The sequence below is a fragment of the Capricornis sumatraensis genome, chromosome 2, assembly GCF_032405125.1.
Source record: "Capricornis sumatraensis isolate serow.1 chromosome 2, serow.2, whole genome shotgun sequence".
NCBI lineage: Eukaryota > Metazoa > Chordata > Mammalia > Artiodactyla > Bovidae > Capricornis > Capricornis sumatraensis.
This window is the reverse complement of record NC_091070.1, coordinates 86653389-86675897: the sequence shown is the minus strand read 5'-3', so window position 1 is coordinate 86675897 and position 22509 is coordinate 86653389. Positions and strand designations below refer to the sequence as shown.

General features: G+C 41.2%; 2 protein-coding genes across 4 annotated transcripts in view; one reads left to right on the top strand and one right to left on the bottom strand.

The window, feature by feature from the left end:
• The window catches only part of AAGAB (alpha and gamma adaptin binding protein), a 71218-nt gene extending 68722 nt beyond the window's left edge, over positions 1–2496 (bottom strand). For all 3 annotated transcript variants that reach the window (XM_068964884.1, XM_068964886.1, XM_068964885.1), the window contains exon 1: positions 2419–2496. In XM_068964884.1, the coding sequence (XP_068820985.1) occupies positions 2419–2491 (73 nt within the window). In that variant the 5' untranslated portion in view covers positions 2492–2496. The remainder of the gene's footprint in view (positions 1–2418) is intronic.
• A 262-nt stretch (positions 2497–2758) lies between these two features.
• Positions 2759–22509, top strand: part of LOC138097224 (IQ domain-containing protein H-like) — a 38264-nt gene continuing 18513 nt past the window's right edge. The window contains exons 1-4 of the mRNA XM_068993498.1: positions 2759–2809; positions 8220–8342; positions 9721–9812; positions 21078–21195. Of these exons, the coding sequence (XP_068849599.1) occupies positions 2759–2809; positions 8220–8342; positions 9721–9812; positions 21078–21195 (384 nt within the window). The remainder of the gene's footprint in view (positions 2810–8219; positions 8343–9720; positions 9813–21077; positions 21196–22509) is intronic.

The following is a 22509-nucleotide window of genomic DNA, read 5'->3' as shown; positions in this document are numbered from 1 at the left end:
CACGTGGCAAAGCAGCTCTGCTGGGTCCCCTTACCCTGCCGTTCTCTGCCCAGGTGAAGTCACTCAGTTGTGTCCGACTCTTTGCGACCCCATGAACTATAGCCCCCCAGGCTCCTCCATCCATGGGATTCTCCAGGCAAGAATACTGGAGTGGGTTGCCATTTCCCTCTCCAGGGGATCTTCCTGACCCAGGGATCGAACCCAGGTCTCCTGCATTGCAGGCAGACGCTTTAACCTCTGAGCCACCAGGGAAGCCCCTTCCCAAGAAAGTCTGTAGATTTGCCAGCTTGTGTGTCTCCTCTGACAATTCATTTTTCTGAGTGTTAGACAAGAGCCCACTCTCGGGCCCTGGAAACGGACCCCTTCCTGCAACGAAAGCACGTGATAGCCACAAGAAAACTTAATACTTTCAAGACTGACTTTGAAAGGACTTTTATATATCAGTAATGGAAATCAAAATGCACACACCAAGAAGCTTAAGAATTCTGAACAAATTCTAATACGTTCTCTAGATGTAATATATAATGAAAATTAACTTACAATGTAAAGATAAATTTTTACAAATGAAAAATATGAAACATTTGGAAATAAAAGTATATTTATATAAATATATTTATAAAAATCATATGCCTTAAATGTTATAAATACATAACTTCATACATTTATATATATTTACTATTTCACATACAATATTTGAATTTTTATATGTAAAATAAAATATAACATGCTATATATAAAATGTTAAAACTACTATAAAATATCAGGATCAAAATTGTATATATATTGGAAATGCAATTACCAATTTTTAAAAATCTGTGCATTGGGGGAAAAACACTGGAAGTAAATGCACAGGAATGTTAACACAGTATTTGTGTTTGGGGGATGAGACCCTGGCTGACATTTTCTTTTCTCCATTACACTAAATCTTATTTAATGGACTATGCACTACTTTTACAATAAAACAATTTTTAAAAAGAAAGGAAATAAATGAGAAGAAGCGCTGCTGAGAGGTAAGGAAATGGCATAATTAAAGCAGCTGGTTACCACTTAGTGTATAATTAAACTTTTACTCTGGCAAGGAACTTTTTAGGTGATCGCAAATGATAACTAAGTTACATAGTATTTGTGCTGGAGAGACACCCTGCCTAATTCTGTCATTTGACCAGTACAAAGAAAAGTTACTTTTATATAATGCTTTATAGTTTACCAAATGCTTTCAAAATGTCACATCATCTATCCTTCAAAGAATCCCGCGAGGTAGATTCATATGCCCCATTTCAGGGCTTCCCAAGTGGCGCTAGTGGTAAAGAACCTGTCTGCCAAAGCAGGAGACGTAAGAGACGCGGGTTCGATCCTTGGGTCGGGAAGATCCCCTGGATCTTTGCAACCCACTTCAGTATTCTGGCCTGGAGAATCCCACGGAAAGAAGAGCCTGACGAGCTACAGTCCATGAGGTCGCAAAGAGTCGGACACGACTGAAGCGACTTAGCACGCCCCACTTTCAGAATCAGGAAACCGAGGGCTAGAGAGAGAATGTGCTTTATTAACAGTATTTACCATTTACCGACTGATCACTCAAAGTGTTAAGCACAACAGTCATGTGAAAATTATTACCACTTTACAGATCAGCAAACTGAAGAAACAGGTTACAGCTGAGAGTCATCGTTCTGACTCGAAGCCACAATTTGAAACAGAGGAGTCTTGAGTTATAATCAACTTTGCGGAGTCTCAGTGGAAGGGTCGAGCCCCAAACCCAAGACCCTATGCTCTCTCTACTCCACTGGTCCCCCCTCCTCGCCTACGATTCTTTGAAGAGTGACTTAGGTTGACAACCACTATGAGGGTCTAGAGGGAAAAATACTAGGCCCAATAATAACCAAAAACTAATGCTGGCGGAGGGCCTCGTCTCAGGAGGAAGGCATGGCAGTGAATAACTCAGAGAGGAGGGGGCAAGTTTAACAAGTCTTAACATATACACATGGGGCAGAGGGTGCAGAGGAACCACACTCTCTACCTCAAGAGCAGGGATGACAGCATAAACTACGAATCCTGCACCTGACGCTCGCGTTCATAGGTTCAATTCCCAGAGAGCCTTTTCTGCTCACCTCAACGGCTCCCCGCCGACAACCCCTGGGTTGAGGTCCTACTTAACAGAAAACGCTGGAACAAACCCCATGGTGGGCCACGTAGAGACAGAGAAGCAACGAGTATTGTAGCTAACAGTGGACACCTGGGGCACTAAGCACCATGACCACATCCGAGGGGCACCCGAGGGGCCTCGGGCCACCACCGAGGGGAGGAAGAGTCCAGGGCTCGCGGCGAGGACCGAGGCCCCGAGAGAGGCTGCGGTGCTGGGACTGCCCCCTGCCGAGGCTCGTACTGGGGCCTGGAGGTCGGCCCAGGAGCCTCGCTACTCACGTTGCACTAGCCGGTCTGCGGAGAAGGTGGAGGAGCAGCTGGTAACGAGCGCGCAGGGGACGCCTGCAGCCATCACTGCGCCCGAGAACCGGTTCCTTCCCGGAGCCACTTCCGCCTTGGGCGATACCACGGCCGCCGGCGCGCGGGGGAGACGCGCAAGAAAGGCGCGTCTCAGAAGGCACGGCCGGCCCTGCCTCCTCCTTTGCCCCCTCTTCCGCTCCCGGCGTGGACCAGGCTGGGCTTCGCGTGGCGTTGCCATGGGGACGAGCTCCCTCCGCGGCAAGTTCCCGAGTCTGGAGACCGAGCCTTCCTGGGGAGGGATTCTCGCCGGGCCGTAGGCATGGCCCAGGAGAAGGAAAACCAAGACCCCGTCGGATCTATCTTAATCCAGGTGGGAAATGGGCCTCTCCTAACCCTGTCCAGCTAGAACCCTTCGAGCGAGCGAGGACCAGCAGAGCCTACCCACTTAGGCTTACCCACTTAAAGCGCCGCTTCTCAGATTGCCTCCAACACCACGGTTTAAAGAACTCTCAAGTGTGCCAACCTAGACCTCTCTCGCCAGCCTCACACACCTCTTGAGCCTGACGATGGAGGTTGCGCGGCCGAAGCACGACCAACCCGCCTCTGGTAAAACTCCAGGACGATACACCCCTCTGGGACCTTTACTTTGGAAAAATCCATGTTCCACTGAGGCACCATTTTTAAATGTTGTATTCTGAAAAGTTTGATCCTATGATGTAAGGAAGTGGAGGAGATACAAATAGACACGTATCTGGCCGGAAGTTGAAACGGATTAACTGCTTTCGATCTCCTGCATTGCAGGCGGATTCTTTACCAGCTGAGCTATAAGGGAAGACTTGCTTTTCTTAAGTACCCCAATTTTTTTCACTCTAAAAGTCCCTTGCATATAATGGAGTTCTGGGGATGTAATGCACACCATGGTGATTACAGTTAATAATTCTGTATATTTGAAAGCGGCTGAGTAAATCTTACAAGTTCTCATCACAAGAAAAAAGTTGTATTATAACTATATGTGGTGATGGATGTTAACTAGCCTTACTGTGGCAATCATTTAGCAATATGTACAAATATTGACTGATGTTGTCTATGTGAAGCTAATATAATGTTTATGTCAATTATATCGCAATAAAAAATAATAAAAATTCCTTACTTGGGAACAAGATAAAAGCTTGCTAATCAAGTTAAACTTTGTGGAATGTGGAAAGGTGACAAAAAGCACAGGAAAGTAACTTTCTCTAATCTGAGGGGGGAACATCATGAAAGTTTTGATTTCTCAGTACAACTCAGTTTGTGACCGTTACACTCAGATTTTTCCAGAATGTTGAAAGCACTACTTTCGCCCTGCCCTACATTTATTTGTGATGGTTCTGAAACATTTTTGACATATCATCAACTTTAACGCATATATAGCTCTACTTGACTAAAAATTTGAAGTTATTTCCCTAAGGACTATCAGAACTCTACTCAGTTCTGCACTTGGTCTAATTTTTCTTCCTGCCATGATTTGGTCCTCCCCTCTGGGAGACTTCTTTAAACCCCTAAACTCACCAATTTTATAGATTTCCCCAATATGAATCATACCCAGATCTTCTTACCTCACCTTTTCTTGTCCTTGCTTTCACCATCACCCTAGAATGAGTTTAGCCAAACTGTCAAGTGTGAGGGAAGAGTCTCCACAAGACTGCCCTCATTTAGACACCAGGCACAAGTTCAGGGCCCCCTAGAACTATCCTTAATTCAGACCAGCTGCCTACACTTTTGGAAGCCCCAACCATGTCACATTGGCTAATTTGCTAGAGCACTCACAAAACTCAGAAAAGCACTATGTTTATAATTACAGTGTTTTTATAGCAAAAGAATAGAAATTAAAATCAACCAAGGGAAGAGAGGCTCAGGGCAGAGTCCAGAAGGGGTTCAAATGGAGCTTCCAGCCATTTTCTCCCTGTGGAGTCATAGAGAGCATTACCTCCTTTCAGTCATGATATGTGACAACATATACAGATTATTGCCAACTAGGGAAGCTTTCCCAAGACTTTAATGTCCAGAGGTTTTATTGGAGCTCAGTCACAATGCCCATTTGGCTGACTTTAGTCTTCAGCCCTTCCCAGAGAGCAGACCAATAATTTCAGTCGAATTCCTCTAGAGATTAGAACTGATACAGCATAGCTCAAAGTCCCCATCATAAACCCCATTCCCATCAAGCGGGATACTCCGGGAGCCTACTGATCACTTCCCAGGGTCTAAGGGCGGAGGCTAGATCTCTCTTTGGGAAGAACTAGGAATAATCATATCTATGTTGATCAACACCCCTACTTGCTTGAAAGGGTTACTTTGTACACACTTAAGTGGAGGGTTATGTAGAGAAAGAGAGGCCACCCCTTAATCTAATTATTGAATCTGATCTGTAGTTACAATTCGCCCTGATACAATGTAGAATATGTATAATGAGAAAAAAATTAATATTATATGTAGTCATGAATGGATGTGAGAGACGGACTATAAAGAAAGCTGAGCACTGAAGATTTGATGCTTTTGAACTGTGGTGTTAGAGAAGACTCTTGAGAGTCCCTTAGACTGCAAGCAGATCCAACCGGTCCATCCTAAAGGAAATCAGTCCTGAATATTCACTGGAAGGTCTGATGCTGAAGCTGAAACTCCAATACTTTGGCCACCTGATGCGAAGAACTGACTCATTTGAAAAGACCCTGATGCTGAGAAAGGTTGAAGGCAGGAGCAGAAGGGGACAACAAAGGATGAGATAGTTGGATGGCAACACCGACTCAATGCAATGAGTTTGAATAACTCCAGGAGTTGGTGATGGACAAGGAGCCCTGGTGTGCTGCAGTCCATGGGGTCGCAAAGAGTTGGACATGACTGAGCAACTGAACTGGACTGAACTCTTATCAACCTCTTCTGTCTGGTTTAATATGGTACACCATATTAAAAGAAATGATAATGACTCATTCAAAGTCTTATCTTTAGCTCTTATCTCAAAGTGTGATCCTAGGACTAGCAGAGAAATGGAATTATAGACTGCTTTTGAAAAAACTGAGTCTCGTTGCATGGCTCTTAAATTCTAGGAAATTCCCCGGCGGTCCAGTGGTTAAGACTCCTCATGCAAAGAGCCCAGGTTCAATCCCTGGTTGGGGAACTAAGATCCAACAAGCCACGTGGTATGGCAAAAGCCTAAAAAATAATTTAAATTGTAGAGCAATTTTTGTCTGCATTAAATCTTTTGAGAGCTTCTTATTAAGTAGCCCTGTCCCCAAACTGTCAAAATCTTTCTCCAAGTGGGAAATGTACAGAAAGCAATGTATTTGATGATCACAAAAATGATGGGTGACACATAAAATTTCAGTATGGGAGAATGAATCTATTTGAAGAAAGAACAAAGATTTAGAACCTAATCTTTTTCTACCCAGGTCTGGTGAAACATTTCCTACAGTAGTTGTCTCTGTTGCAGCTATATAAACAAATGTACAGTTACTAAGAGGGAAGAAGACAATACCTGGCTAGGAAAGTAAAAAGCTCTTGAGAAAGATTAAGAGAGTAATTCAAATCAGTGAATATTTACTAAGTGCCAGTTACATACAAAGTGTTTCACTAGGTTTTACCAATCAGGAGAAGAGAATTAACATTGGCTCAGTGTCCTCCTCTGTGGCTGGCCCTGGACAAAGCACTTTACATCTTTTTAACTCATTTTATTCTTGCCACTGTGTTGAAAGGTGCTGTTTATCCCCATTTTACAGACAAGAACACTAAGGCTCTAAAAAAAAAGTAAATTTGCCTATCTCACTTTAGTAAAAAAGGAAATAGAATTCTAGCTCATAGCTGTCTGATTCCAAAGCCTATATTAGTTCATTTACACATGTATTGTCTCATTTTCATTCCATAAAAAGACTAATTCTCACTCTAGTAATTTCCTCACACTAGAGGAAATGTGGATGGTGTGCACGGACATTGTGTGACTAGTAATAGAACAAGGAATCACGTTCATCTGCCTTTTACCGAGTTATTACTATTAGACTGTTACATATTATCTCACAACGCTATGAAGACGTAATGGTTCCTACAAAACAGAGGAAGTAACCAGATTTTCAGTTCCCTGATAAATAATCCAGTGTTGTTTACACTCCCTCCAGCAGTTGACAGGTATAATTTTAGAAGGATACATGAAGCTACAAATACTAGAGCTACGAGAAGGAAATTCGGTGCATTCAAAAGTTGAGCCAGGGCCTTCCCTGGTGGTCCAGTGGTTAAGAATCCTCCTGCCAATGCAGGGAACACGGGTTCAATCCCTGCTCTTGGAAGACAGATCCCAAATGCCTTGTGGCAACTAAGCCTGTGAGCTGCAACTACGGAGCCAGCTGTCTAGAGCCACAACAGCTGAAGCCTGTGAGCCTAGCGCCTGTGCTCGGCAACAGCTCACCACAGTGAGCGGTCCACGTGCCACAGCTAGAGGAAAATGAAGACCCAGTGCAGCCATAAACAACTAAACCTTACAAAAGAAAAAGTTAGACCACAAAACTATGGGCCTGGAAGTGCGCTTGCCCTTGAACCGCCTTTTTGTACTTTCCAAATGTCTTTAGACAATAGAATGTAAATAGCTTGCAGCAGTAATTTGGACAAAAAAAATCCAAAAAAGTATTAATACCTCTTCATCCATAGTGCCTATCAGCAAACAGTAGGTGTGTTCAAATTTCAGTCTGTGAGCCCTGGAGGCGCAACATGATAATCTGTGCAGGGTACAAATGACCTGATCTGTCTGCCAGATTGTGCTGCTCATCACTGGAAAGATGCAAATCTTTTGATCTTTCAAATACTTGGCTCCTTGGGAATGTTTGAGAGTAACTGATAACATAGGCTGGATCAATGTGTAGGTCCAGTTATACCAACAGAGAAAAAGGTAACTGTTTCAAAATGCCTTTAGCAACCCAATCTGCAGATTGTTATTGGTGTGACTATTGCTGAAACAGGTGTTGGGTTCATAAATTTGCATAGCGAAATGTTTCTCTTGTGGCAGCAGCCCATGCCATAATTGGTGCCATCTGTATTTGTCTCTGGAAGTTTGGTTTCTAATATGAAGGCAGAAAATCTTGTGCTGTCTAATTTCATAATGCTCATATTACTCTGAGGGTGCTTGACTTTGGAGAAATGTTCATTTCTAAGGAAAATATGAACTGAAGGAAAATGTTCAAGTAATGACATGTTGCTTTTTCTTCATGGATTGTTTTCATTTCTGGGTACATAAAATTAAGGCCACACCTACAAAACTGCTCCTTCAGAGCGCTAAGTGGGGAAGATCTACCTAGAATGGAAAACCAACAGACCCTGTCAACATATTTATAATTCTCTTTTGACAGGCACTGTTTTCACTAGAACCTCTCTTTTCTGGAAGTTTTCTTTTTTCTTTTTAACCTCTCAATCAATTAGTAGAAATCCGAGTTTGGAATGAACTTTTTCTTATATCTGACTCACCTTCTTTTCCACCAGAGAAAGCAGAAGGTATTTGGGTTGCAATTTTATCTTGGATCTGTTTCTAATGGGGGAAGGATAAATAGAAAATTGTATGAAATCTTAATTTTTCAAACTCTGAAAGACAGTAACTGGAGCCATCTAATAAAGCACATCCTAGAACTATAAGCACAGTCTTTTCAATGAACACCACCTTTAAATCAACTTTATTGTCTTTAGCAGTTCAAGCAGATTGCAAACCTTTAAGCCAAGTAACTGTTTTAGGTGTAATATTTATGTATTCTTTTACATTTTTCTCTCCCTAGGTCCATGAAGATCTTTATGAATTAAGGGAGAAGTTAACAAAATTCCCACTTGAGGAAAAAGGCGGGGCTCTAGACATTCAGAATCTTGAAACAGCCATCAAAAGGACTGAAATGGGGTTAAAAGTAAGTAGAGCTTTAGATATTAAATAAAATCCTGGAAGGAGACAAAGATTCCTCCAGAAGAACTGTGCTTCTCACAGGCTCCGTGCAATTCTGGAACAGAGGGGGCTTTGGTTGGTCATCAGCTTTCCCATCCTGTTCATTTTTTAAGAATGGTGATTATTAGCTGATTGATTGATTTACATCCTGTCACATGCCACAAAGAATGTGATATGGGTAATATATGATTATGCAGTAATTTATGACCCCTAAAGTGTGGTTTGATAAAAAGAATTTATAATTTTAAAAATAACTACTCTTAGTCCAACAGTATGCCTGACAGAAAAGGATTCATACCAACACATCACAGAGAGTCTCTATTAGAATCACTGGGGTTCTAAAAAACAAGAGTTCACTCTTCCTTAATAGCTTAAGTATTTTAAGATTAAGTAATTTTTAAATATTATAACCTAGTACATAACACTGGAAATAGAAATAAAGGAGATAGGAGGACTTTCCTGTGGTGGTCCAGTGGCTAAGACCCCAAGCTTCTAATGCAGGGGGGTCCTGGGTTCAATTTCCGGTCAGGGTACGAGATCCCACCTGCTGTAACTAAGAGTTCACATGCCCCAACTAAAGATCCCACATGTTGCAATGAAGACCTGGCACAGCCGAATAAATAAATAAATATTTTTTAAAATAGATAGGAACTTCATTATTATAGATGGACCTAAGGGCACAGAAGAATCCAATCTTCAGACTAGGATAACACTCATGTACAAAACCAGGATCGATTAGCACGTGTTTCCAATAAAGACAGCCTCCATCGTCTAGACCTCTATCAGCATCTCTGCTCTTACTTCCAAGCTTCACTGTTCCATCTTACTGGCTTCCTAGCTCAGCTCCTGAGGCTGAGAGATGGGGTAATATGTTGTTGCCTCATCAGGTTAGCATGCTGTTGTCCTAGATAACGTGATGGTGAGAGGGCTGGACCCAGCTGGAGTCTTTGGATTTGGCCATTTAAAATCATCTGTTACCTAAAGGCCAAACTCTTTCCTCAGATGCTTGCTTGAAGTCCTGGCAAGAGAAAGACATTACTCTGTGTCCATGGTACCTAGCAAGTTTCCCCGACCAAGTAGCAAACTGACTACTGTGCAGTTTCATTTGTGAAAAATGCTACAGGTCACCTAAGCTTTGAGTCTCAACTGTTTATGATGCTTTTTGGGATAAAGTAATTTGGCCTTGAGATGCCTAATGATACCTTAGGCTTGTAATTAACATAGCATGTTATCTCTTTTGGCTTAATTACATCAGTCAGAGGGTTAACCTAATGAAATGGAGAAAATTAGGTGAGGATTTCCAGTCCACTCTAACAGCCTAAACTTTAACTTTTCTGTAACAGATACACATCGAGAAGTATTTAAACGTTGTACACCAACATGTGTTAACAACTCCTATTGATTATAACTTATATTCTTCTCATGCTTCCAAATGGTAAGTAAAATAGCCATTTTAGGGTCTAATATAAGTACAAAAAAAAACAAACAACTTTTCTCACTCAGTGAGATGACTGTAAAGACAAAATTTCCTGTGCTTTGTTTATATCCATTCTAATTTCCATACAAGTTTTGCATATGAAGTTAATGGCAGAATTTAGACTTTAATAAAGTTATTCTGTGTTATTTTTCCTGCGTTTCAGTGCTTGACATCATGACAGTTATTTCAGGGCCCTAGTTTTGGTTACATCTTTTGTATTTTTAGTAAAGCGTATCCCAAATTCAAGGGCTTCGCTGGTTGCTCAATAGGAAAGAATCTGCCTGTCAATGCAGGAGATGGATATTCAATCCCTGGGTCAGGAAGATCCCTTGCAGAAGGAAATGGCAACCCACACTAGTATTCTTGCCTGGGAAATCCCATGGAGAGAGGAGCCTGGTAGGCTACAGTCTATTGTGTCCCAAAAGAATCGGACACAACTTAGTAACTAGACAATAACAACAACATGTCAAATTCAATTCCTACAGGAAATAGTTTAAAGCAAATCGATTTTTATGCTATTTAGATCATCTGGAGCTTTCTTTTCAGTTTTTAGCCCATCATGTGTGGAAACAGTGTCAGACTTTATTTTGGGGGGCTCCAAAATCACTGCAGATGGTGACTGCAGCCATGAAATTAAAAGATGCTTACTCCTTGGAAGAAAAGTTATGACCAACCTAGATAGCATATTGAAAAGCAGAGACATTACTTTGCCAACAAAGGTCCATCTAGTGGAGGCTATGGTTTTTCCAGTGGTCATATATGGATGTGAGAGTTGGACTGGGAAGAAGGCTGAGCACTGAAGAATTGATGCTTTTGAACTGTGGTGTTGGAGAAGACTCTTGAGAGTCCCTTGGACTGCAACGAGATCGAACCAGTCCATTCTGAAGGAGATCAGCCCTGGGATTTCTTTAGAAGGACTGATGCTAAAGCTGAAACTCCAGTACTCTGGCCACCTCATGAGAAGAGTTGACTCATTGGAAAAGACTCTGATTCTGGGAGGGATTGGGGGCAGGGGTAGAAGGGGACGACATAGGATGAGATGGCTGGATGGCCCCACTGACTCGATGGACATGAGTCTGAGTGAACTCCAGGAGTTGGTGATGGACAGGGAGGCCTGGCGTGCTGCGATTCATGGGGTCGCAAAGAGTCGGACACAACTGAGTGACTGAACTGACTGACTGACTGACTGACTGACTGATGTGCTTTACTGTAAAGATGATTTTGGTATCCAGGGTAAACAAAACAAAAGTAATAAAACTTGCTTGAAATGGTGGTTCAGATGGTAAAGAATCTGTCTGCAATATAGGAGACCCAGGTTCAATCGCTGAGTCAGGAAGATCTGGAGAAGGGAATGGCTACCCACTCTAGTACTCTTGCCTGGGAAATTCCATGGACAGAGGAGCCTGGTGGGCTATAGTCCATGGGGTCACAAAGAGTCAAACAGGACTGAGAAACTAACATATACATTAATAATACAACCTAAGAGATGATTTATTAAAATTAGTATTGAGTTAAAGAGAAATGATCTTTTCACACACAACTATGTATAAAATAGATAACTAATAAGGACTTACTGTATGGCACAGGGAACTCAATACCCTGTAATGATTTATATAGGAAAAGAATCTAAAAAAGAGTAGATATATGTATCAGTATTAGTATCAGTTCAGTTGCTCAGTCGTGTCCGACTCTTTGGAACCACATAAACTACAGCACACCAGGCCTCCCTGACCATCACCAACTCCTGGAGTTCACCCAGATTCATGTCCATTGAGTCGGTGATGCCATCCCAACCATCTCATCTTCTGTCGTCCCCTTCTCCTCCTGCCTTCAATCTTTCCCAGCATCAGAGTCTTTTCCAATGAGTCACCTCTTTGCATCAGGTGGCCAAAGTATTAGAGTTCAGCTTCAACATCACCCTCCAATGAACACCCAGAACTGATCTCCTTTAGTCTGGTTGGATCAGACTTGCAGTCCAAGGGACTCTCAAGAGTCTTCTCTGACACCACAGTTCAAAAGCATCAATTCTTCGGTGTTCAGCTTTCTTTATAGTCCAACTCTCACATCCATATATGACCACTGGAAAAACCATAGCCTCGACTAGATAGACCTTTGTTGGCAAAGTAATGTGTCTGCTTTTTAATATGCTGTCTAGGTTGGTCATAACTTTTCTTCCAAGGAGTAAGCGTCTTTTAATTTCATGGCTGCAGTCACCATCTGCAGTGATTTTGGAGCCCCAAAAAATAAAGTCTAACACTGTTTCCACTGTTTCCCCATCTATTTGCCATGAAGTGATGGGACCAGATGCCATGATCTTAGTTTTCCTAATCTTGAGCTTTAAGCCAACTTTTTCATTCTCCTCTTTCACTTTGATCAAAATGCTCTTTAGTTCTTCTTCACTTTCTGCCATAAGGGTGGTGTCATCTGCATATCTGAGGTTATTGATATTTCTCCCAGCAGTCTTGATTCCAGCTTGTGCTTCTTCCAGCCAGGCATTTCTCATGATGTACTCTACATATAAGTTAAATAAGCAGGGTGACAATATATGACCTTGATGTACTCCTTTTCCTATTTGGAACCAGTCTGTTGTTCCATGTCCAGTTCTAACTGTTGCTTCCTGACCTGCACACAGGTTTCTCAAGAGGCAAGTCAGGTTGTCTGGTATTCCCATCTCTTTCAGAATTTTCCACAGATTAGTGTGATCCACACAGTCAAAGGCTTTGGCATAGTCAATAAAGCAGAAATAGATGTTATTCTGGAACTCTTGCTTTTTCGATGATATTGGCAATTTGATCTCTGGTTCCTTTGCGTTTTCTAAAACCAGCTTGAACATCTGGAAGTTCACAGTTCATGTATTGCTGAAGCCTGACTTGGAAGCTTTTGAGCATTACTTTACTAGCGTGTGAGATGAGTGCAATTGTGTGGTAGTTTGAGCATTCTTTGGCATTGCTTTTCTTTAGAATTGGAATGAAAACTGACCTTTTCCAGTCCTGTGGCCACTGCTGAGTTTTCCAGATTTGCTGGCACATTGAATGCAGCACTTCCACAGCATCTTCTCTTAGGATTTGACTTAGCTCAACTAGAATTCCATCACCTCCACTAGCTTTGTTCATAGTGATGCTTCCTAAGGCCCACTTGACTTCACATTCCAGAATGTTTGTCTCTAGGTGAGTGTATATACTCTAGGTGAGTATATATGTATAATTGATTGTAAGCCAACCATAGTAAAAAAAAAATTAAAAAGAAATAAAAAGAGAAATAACCTTTTCTTACTTTGGACCTTCTTCAGTCCAGGCCTTCTGACTTGAAGTGAACGTAGATCAAGGTTTTGTATGAAGCTTAAAATCCTGTGGTCCTTTTCGCATCGTAAATATATATCAAGGGTAAATGAATCATATCAGACAGGGAGGTCAAGTTTCAGAGAGACACCCAAAGATACAACCAGGTCCCAGCTCTCGTAGTTGGGAACAGAGCCTCGGGTGTTCAGTGTACCCGTTTCCTTTTCCCCTCCATGAAGGTAGTGCCACAGGCAACCATCATCCCTTGGCAGAGGCAACCCTTCCCTAGTCTGTCTAGTTTGAAGTCATTTATATCTTAGGGTTTTGTTTGTTTGTTTTGGCCATACCGTGCAGTTTGTGGGATCTTAGTTCCCCCATCAGATATCAAACCCATGCCCTTGGCAATGAAAGCATGAAGTCTTAACTACTGGACCATCAGGGAATTGCCCTATCTTAGATTTTTAAATTTGAGAATAAAAATATAATTTTCAGATAGGTTTATATAAATCATCGTTTGAAACAAAGAATCTGTAGGGAAAATAACAAAGGGATTCTTGGAGAAGAAAATATTGGAGGTTATTTTACTACCTCATATTGACTCAGTTCTAAATTAAAAGAATAGGGACTTCCTCATGTCCAGCAGTTAAGACTCCACACTCCCAGTGCAGGGGGCCTGGGTTTGATCCCCAGTCAGGGAACTAGACCCTACATGCAACAACTAAGACCCAACACAGCCAAATGAACAAATATTAAAAATAATAATAAATTAAGAGAGCCACACAAGGCAAACTGGGAGGACTATTTAGACGGCAGCCAGGAGATCTGTAGTAGGTGGGGAGTGTGCATCCAAGAGATGGAGTGTACACATGGCCATGAGAAAGCTCCAACATGGAGCAGGTAGGGGAAGTAGGGTGGGAGACGAGATGTCTGTCACCAGCTCCAAAGAGAGTTCTCCTGGCCTGTGTCCAGTTCCTCTTTGTCTTCTCATCAGAAGTTTCTGGGCTGCAGTTTTGCACGCTCTGCTAGCTGAAGAGAACAGACTAGGTAGCAGAGAACCAAATACCAAGATTCTGGCAGAGCACTTTGCTTGCACCGTTCTCCATGGCCAAGGAGCACACTTGCCCCTGTTAGGTTCTAGAAGAGTGGAGAAAGATGTGAACTGGGGCGTGGAGCTGGAACCCAGAAATGGTCTTTGCATCCTTCCTTTCCTATTCAATAAAGTAATACAACCACTGGCTGTCTTATCAGGAAAACAGGAGCCTGGCAAGTTCGTAGGAGCCCTACAAGCCTGGGGGAGCATCTCAGTCATAGCTGTGGATTTGGGAGGCTAAAGTGGCCTCAGATTTGAAAATGAAATGAAATGAGCCATGGTCAAAAACTGGAGAGAGTCCAAACTGGGTCTTAAAAGTAAGCAGATCCAAGGCAGTCCCTGGGAGTGGAAGGTGTAACCTTTTATATATAGGATGGATAAACAACAAGGTCCTGCTGTATAGCACAAAGTACTATATTCAGTATCTTATGATAAACCATAATGGAAAATAATATTTTAAAAAAGAATGCATATATATGTATAACTGAATCACTTTGCTATATAGCAGTAATTAACACAACATTATAGTCTAACTATCCTTCAATTTTTAAAACTTAAAAAGAACAGTGAGGCCCAGACTAGAGTCCAGTCAACTGTCTGCAAGTGTCCTCTCCTACACCATAACTATATAAAAGCCAAGAAGTCTAATTTTCACAGAGGCTGGTTTTCCTTTTTCGCCAGTATTGCTCAAGAAAAAAATCTGGTGGTATTTTGTCTAGTAGAGACAAAACCCAGTAGGTAAACAATGTGATGACAATGGATTCCAGCAAATGGAAGATTTCCCCAGCAGTCATTCAAAGACAATGATAAGGATATTATCAAAAGTGGTATATTTTCTCCAAAGAGCTCAAAGTGCTTTTGTATTGTTTTCAAAATAGGTTTCATTATTATTCCCACTTTGGCAATGATTCTTCTTCTATGTCAAAGTGTGGTTCTTCCTCTTACCATTGCTGGCTTGCACAGATTTTATTGCATGATGTATCTGCTCACACTGTTCTTAACGACCACCCTTTGCTCATTGACACTAGGAGGGTGACTACCATCTGTACCAACACCATCAGAACTGCACAGAAATCTTCGTTTTATATTCTGTTACACTACTGTTTGAGAGGGAAAAAAAGAACAAAGCAAATAAATAAGAGTGAGAAACAATGAGAAGGAAAGAAGAGGTTTCTGTTAAACGATAAGCATAGATTGGAAGGTATATTCTCACTCAGTTATTGGACCCCCTTAGAGCCACCCTCTTCTGTGTTGTTACAAGGCAGTACAGAAATCCCACTTATTCAGAATATGACTACCTCCTAGAGACAAAGGGAGACAAAACACAGGGGACCAGATGTTTACACTTGGTCATCTAGGTGAAGGGTGTTTGCATCCTCACTATCCTTTCAGTTTCTTGGTGGCTTTGAAGTTTTTTGAAACAAAAAATTAAAATTTTAAGAAGCATCATAAAATAACAAATAGGAAAAACAGTTCCAACATATGGAATACAAAAATTACTAATACTCTTAAATACAAAGTGTTTTCTTGCCATAATCATAATTAAACACCTTGACACAGACAAAATGACATCAGTGGACTACTCACAGAGCTAAAAATGCAAAGAACCAGTAAATGTGTGAAAAATGTTTCATAACACTGTTGAACCATAGGAATACAAATTGAACTGTATCATGGGTTGGCTAAAAAGTTCATTTAGGTTCTTCTATAACATCTTACATAAAAACCTGAATAAACTTTTTGGCCAAACCAATATTACTCTTTTGCCTAACAAATTAGCAGTTCAGTTCAGTTCAGTCACTCAGTCGTGTCCAACTCTTTGTGACCCCATGGACCGTAGCACGTCAGGCTTTCCTGTCCATCACCAACTCTCGGAGACTACTTAAACTCACGTCCATTGCATCGGTGATGCCACCCAGCCATCTCGTTCTCCGTCGTCCCCTTCTCCTGCCTTCAGCATCAGGGTCTTTTCCCGTGAGTCAGGTCTTCGCATCAGGTGGCCAAAGTATTGGAGCTTCAGCTTCAGTGTCAGTCCTTCCAATGAATATTCAGGACTCATTTCCTTTAGGATGGACTGGTTGGATCTCCTTGCAGTCCAAGGAATTCTCAAAAGTCTTCTCCAACACCACACTTCAAAAGCATCAATTCTTCAGCGCTCATCTTTCTTTATAGTCCAATTCTCACATCCAGACATGACTACTGGAAAAACCATGGCTTTGACTAGATGGACCTTTGTTGGCAAAGTAATGTCTCTGCTTTTTAATATGCTGTCTAGGTTGGTCATAACTTTTCTTCCAAGGAGCAAGCGTCTTTTAATTTCATGGCTGCAATCACCATCTGAGTGATTTTGGAGGCCTAGGAAAGAAAGTCTGTCACTGTTTCCATTGTTTCCCCATCTGTTTACCATGAAGTAATTGGACTGGATCTTTGTTTTTGAATGTTGAGTTTTAAGCCAGCTTTTTCACTCTCCTCTTTCACTTTCTTCAAGAGGCTCTTTAGTTTCTCTTTGGTTTCTGCCATAAGGGTGGTGCTGTCTGCCTGTCTCAGGTTGTGGATATTTCTCCCAGCAATCTTGATTCCAGCTTGTGCTTCATCCAGTCTGGCATATGATGTACTCTGCATATAAATTAAATAAGCAAGGTGACAATATACAGCCTTGAAGTACACTCTTTTCCCAATTTGGAGCCAGTACGTTTTTCCATGTCCAGTTCTAAGAGTTGCTTCTTGACCTGCATACAGATTTCTCAGGAGGCAGGTAAGGTGGTCTGATATGCCCATCTCTTAAAGAATTTTCCACAGTTTGTTGTTACCCACACAGTCAAAGGCTTTGGCATAGTCAATAACGCAGAAGTAGATGTTTTTCTGGAATTCTCTTGCTTTTTGTATGAGCCAACAGATGTTGGCAATTTGATCTCTGGTTCCTCTGCCTTTTCTAAATCCAGTTGGAACATCTGGAAGTTCTTGGTTCATGTCCCGTTGAAGCCTCACTTGGAGAATTTTGAGCATTACTTGGCTAGCATGTGAAATGAGTGCAGTTGTGCAGTAGTTTGAACATTCTTTGGCATTGCCTTTCTTTGGGATTGGAATGAAAAAACTGACCTTTTCCAGTCCCGTGGCCACTGCTGAGTTTTCCAAATTTGCTGGCATATTGAGTGCAGCACTTTCACAGCATCTTCTTTTAGGATTTGAAATAGCTCAGCTGGAATTCCTTCACTTCCACTGGCTTTGTTCGTAGTGACGCTTCCGAAGACCCACTTGACTTCACACTTCAGGATGTCTGGCTCTAGATGAGCCATCATGGTTATCTGGGTCATTAAGATCTTTTTTGTATATTTCATCTGTGTATTCTTGCCACCTCTTCTTAACATTTTCTGCTTGTTTGGTCCATATAATTTCTGTCCTTTATTGTGCCCATCTTTGTACAAAATGTTCCCTTGGTATTTCTAATTTTCTTGAAGAGATCTCTAGTCTTTCCCATTCTACTGTTTTCCCATTCTATTTCTTTGCATTGATCACTGAGGAAGGCTTTCTTATCTCTCCTTGCTATTCTTTGGAACTCTGCATTCAGATGGATTTATCTTTCCTTGTCTCCTTTGCCTTTAGCTTCTCTTCTGTCCTCAGCTATTTCTAAGGCCTCCTCAGACAATCATTTTGCCTTTTTGCATTTCTTTTTCTTGGGGATGATTTTAATCACTACCTCCTGTACAATGTTATGAAATTCCATCCAGTGTTCTTCAGGCACTCTTTCTATCAGATCTAATCTCTTGAATCTATTTGTCACTTTCACTGTAAGGGATTTTATTTAGGTCATAGCTGAATGGTCTAGTGGTTTTCCCTGCTTTTTTCAATTTAATCTGAGCCACGGTCAGGTCCCCGTCTTGTTTTGCCAACTATATAGAGCTTCTCCATCTTTGGCTGCAAAGAATATAATCAGTTTGATTTTGGTTTTGACCATCTGGTGATGTCCATTTGTAGAGCTGTGTCTTGTGTTGTTGGAAGAAGGTGTTTCCTATAACCAGTGCATTCTCTTGGCAAAACTCTGTTAGCCTTTGCCCTGCTTCATTTTGTACTCCAAGGCCAAATTTGCCTGTTACTCCAGGTATCTCTTGACTTCCTACTTTTGCATTCCAGTCCCCTATAATGAAAAGGACATCATTTTTGGGTGTTAGTTATAGAAGGTCTTGTAGGTCTTCATAGAACCATTCAACCTCAGCTTCTTCAGCATTAGTGCTTGGGGCATAGACTTGGATTACCGTGATATTGAATGGTTTGCCTTAGAAACGAACAGAGATCATTCTGTCGTTTTTCAGATTGCACCCAAGTACTGCATTTTGGTCTCTTTTGTTGACTCTGAGGTCTACTCCATTTCTTCTAAGGGATTCTTGCCCACAGTAGTAGATGTAATGGTCCTCTGAATTAAATTCACCCATTCTAGTCCATTTTAGTTCACTGATCCCTAAAATGTCAATATTCACTCTTGCCATCTCCTGTTTGACCACTTCCAATTTACCTTGATCCATGGACTTAACATTCCAGGTTTCTATGCAATATTGTTCTTTATAGCATCACACTTTACTTCCATCATCGGTCACATCCACAACTGGGTGTTGTTTTCGCTTTGGCTCAGCCTCTTCATTCTTTCTGGAGTTATTTCTCCACTGATCTCCTGTAGCATATTGGGCACCTACCAACCTGGGGAGTTCATCTTTCAGTGTCCTATCTTTTTGTCTTTTCATACTGTTCATGAGGTTCTTAAGGTAAGAATACTGAAGTGGTTTGCCATTCCCTTCTCCAGTGGACCACATTTTGTCAGAACACTCCACCATGACCCATCCGTCTTGGGTGGCCCTACATGATATGGCTCATAGTTTCACTGAGTTAGACAAGGCTGTGATCCGTTAGCTTGTGATATAATTTGTTACAGAAAACTAACAAATTAGCAAAACATATAAAGCCACCCTAGTACTCAGTGCTGCTGAGAGTGCGGAAAAAAAGGGCAGGTTTTTCTATAAGATATTAAGAGTTTTCCAAAATTAATGACAGATGATAAACTACACAGAGAATACCAGGCAGGTAAGTAGGCATTTAGTGTAAGTAGGCATTTTTCTAGCCAGGAGTTACGCCATCTGCTATAACCGTCAGTATCTGAGGCTTCAATTTCACCAGTTATCTTTGTTTTTAGCCTCTCTATTGTCTTTGTGTTTCCCTAGAGGCTCCTTCCTATGTAGAATGTGAGCCTTGCAGTTCTTGTATCTGTAATCTTGTGTCTGCAGAAGTGGATGTGGTGTGTGTTGGGGGGAAGTATTCAATAATCCTGTGATTAGATCTCAATCTTTTGGAAGGTCTGTGCCCCTGGACTCTTCACAAGTTTTTCTCAGCATTTTTCCCCCTCTTTGGTGAGATAGGAAGACCAAATGGGGCTGGAGTTGGCTAATTGCCCTCCTTCAGATCAGATAAAGCTCTGGTAAAAGAGTTCTCTGTGAGACACAGCCTTCATTGCAGAGAACAGAACAAAGAACAGAGCTTGGAGTGTTTTGAAATGGCCTCTCTTCCTTTTCTTTGCCCTGCTAGAAGCAGGAGGGGTTTTTCCTCTGATGTTCACAGAGAAAATAAAGTGGGGCTCCTAGAAGTAAAACTCATTGTAGGCTGTGCTAAGACTTGGCCCCTCGGAAATTTTAAGTCTCATGTGAATCTATGCTGAACCTCCAGCACTTTGTTGATTAGAATTTAAGTGTTCTTCCAGTACTGGCTCTAGCAGCAGGTTTCTGCTCTTGGGTTTATCCACTTCTTTTTCCAGTTTTGAAGGCAGCAGTTTTCCCTGCAGTTTCCTCAATTCTTTGATGTATCTAAGAAGAGTTGCTTTTCTGTTTCTTCAGCTGTTTCTTATTGTGAGGGTTGGCGTGATAACTTCCAAGCTCCTTCCATGTTGAAATGAAACCAGAAGTCTGTAGATTGCTTTTTAGTGATAATTTTACAGAAGTGGACAATAGAATCAAGAAATCAAGTCATTGGTTGTTAAGTTTAATTGACCTCAATTATGTTAACCATTTTAAAGAACTGGAACCTGCTTTAAATTAAGACCTATGTTACACGCATATGCACATTCTTATAGCTTTATTTTGTTTGCGCATTGCTATCCCATGAAACTCCTGACTGCTTAACAAGGAAGACCTTTAACACTTTTTATCCTCAGTGCTAAGTCGCTTCAGCTGTGTCCAACCGTTGTGACCCTGTAGACTGAAGCCCGCCAAGCTGCTCTGTCCATGGGATTCTCCAGGCAAGAATACTGGAGTGGGTTGCCATTTCCTTCTCCAGAGGATCTTTTCAATGCAGGGATCAAACCTGCGACTCAGGTCTCCTGCATTGGCAGGTGGGTTCTTTACTGCTAGCGCCACCTGGGAAGCCAGTTGATCCTTAAGTCTTTGCAATTACATAGAACAGTAGAAGTTTAAAGATATAAGGATGAACTGCTTAGGAATAGCGTTTTTAATATATTTAACATTGGCTATCTTGTGACTTAACTTTATTTAACAAAATACAGCATACTGTATTTTTTTTAACCAAGAAATGTTTTATAGTGCAATAATTCTGTCAATTGTAAGTCATATAAATTCAGCCAGAGATATAGCTTTTTATTCATGCTATAAGGGTCCTTATCAGACTTGGAAGTTCTTATGCTTAATAAACAACTGCAGTTTTATTGTGGTAAAAATACTAAAGTTGGTCAAATTTGTTGTAATTACCAATAGAATATTTCCTATCAAATGTACTTTAACTAGGAAGCATTGTTTTAAATTACAGTTTTGAAGCTTTAAGGATAGCAAATTTGATTGTAATATTTTTCTTTAAACTTAGGTTGTTCCCAGCTGTGCTTGATCAGAAAACATTTATTTTCCCTCTGGAATCTGAGGGGAAACTTTGGCAACCCCAAAAGGAGCACAGTGCATTTCCACGTGCCTTTCCAAGAATAAAGGTAGGACAAGAGAACTCTGTAGAGACAGAAAGTGGATTGGTGGTTCCCGGAGGCTGGAGGAGGGGTGGGGAGAGTGGGGGTGGCTTGTAATGGTTGTCAGGTGTCTTTGGGGATGACGGAGTGTCCTGGAATCAAACAGTGGTGATGGCTGCACAACTCTGGGAATCCACTGAACATTGAGTTGTGTACCTTGAAAGGGTGAATTTAAGGTTTATGAATTATATCTCCATAAAGCTGTTGGAAGCCTTTTTTTTTTTTTCTCCAAGAGTGAAGGCAGGAAATTGTGTTCTAAATGGAAAAACATGCCATTGTTGTTTCAGATATGTTCATGGCATAGTCAATTTCTATGACAAAAGAGCTTTCTTTGTAGTTAAGTTTCCAGGTGGCAAGGAATAGAGCCCAAGATGTTTCTGACTTTTGGGTGTGCTCTCAATTGAATCCCTGTTCCCTCCCTGACTCCCCCAAAGTGATAACACTCCCCCAAAGTGATAATCACTTCTTCTGGGTACCAGGTGTTATTTTCAGTGCTTTGGGGATGTTAAATTGTTTAATCTTCAGAATAATCCTAGAAGGAGATATTATTATTATCTTCCTTTTATTGACGAAGAAACCAAGATTCAGAAATGTTAACTATTGGATGGGCGAAGAGAACACAGCTGGTATCAGAGCAAGGATCATGAATCCAGAAATATAGGAATCCAGACTGTGCTCTTAACCACTGTGATACCCCTTTTAAAACAATAGCTTTATTGAGATTTAATTTATATCCCACATAATTCTCCCTTTTAAAAGTGACTTTTGGTATATTCACAGAGTTGGGCAGCCATCATGTGGCACCCTTTTTACCCTGGCTTGTATCAGTTCCAGGTACTCTGTCCATAAACATCTTTGCTGTGGACATCTTTGCTGCAACTCTTTTCACCTCAAGCATTTTTGCTGCATAACTCATTGGCCATAAGGCAGTTTTGCTATTAAAAAAATAAAAGAGGGACATTAACAAAGACATAAAGAAGTATGAGAAGTGAATGACAAAATTTAAATGACTTTTTTTGCAAAATACGGAATATTTGAATTAACATGTGTAGATCATGGCAGTGCTTTGCAAATGACCGATTTTATTTTGTGGGTTATACCGAAGCACTTGTCTTTCAAGTCTTTCGTTCATAGTATTTTATATATATTTTGTCTGTTTGTTGACTCGGCTCCTTGTATGGATGGCATCACACTTTTTGATTTTTACTGTCATTTTTTTTCCTGCATTAAGAGGGATCTGTGCATGCTCATTCTTTCAGTTGTATCTGACACTTTGGACCC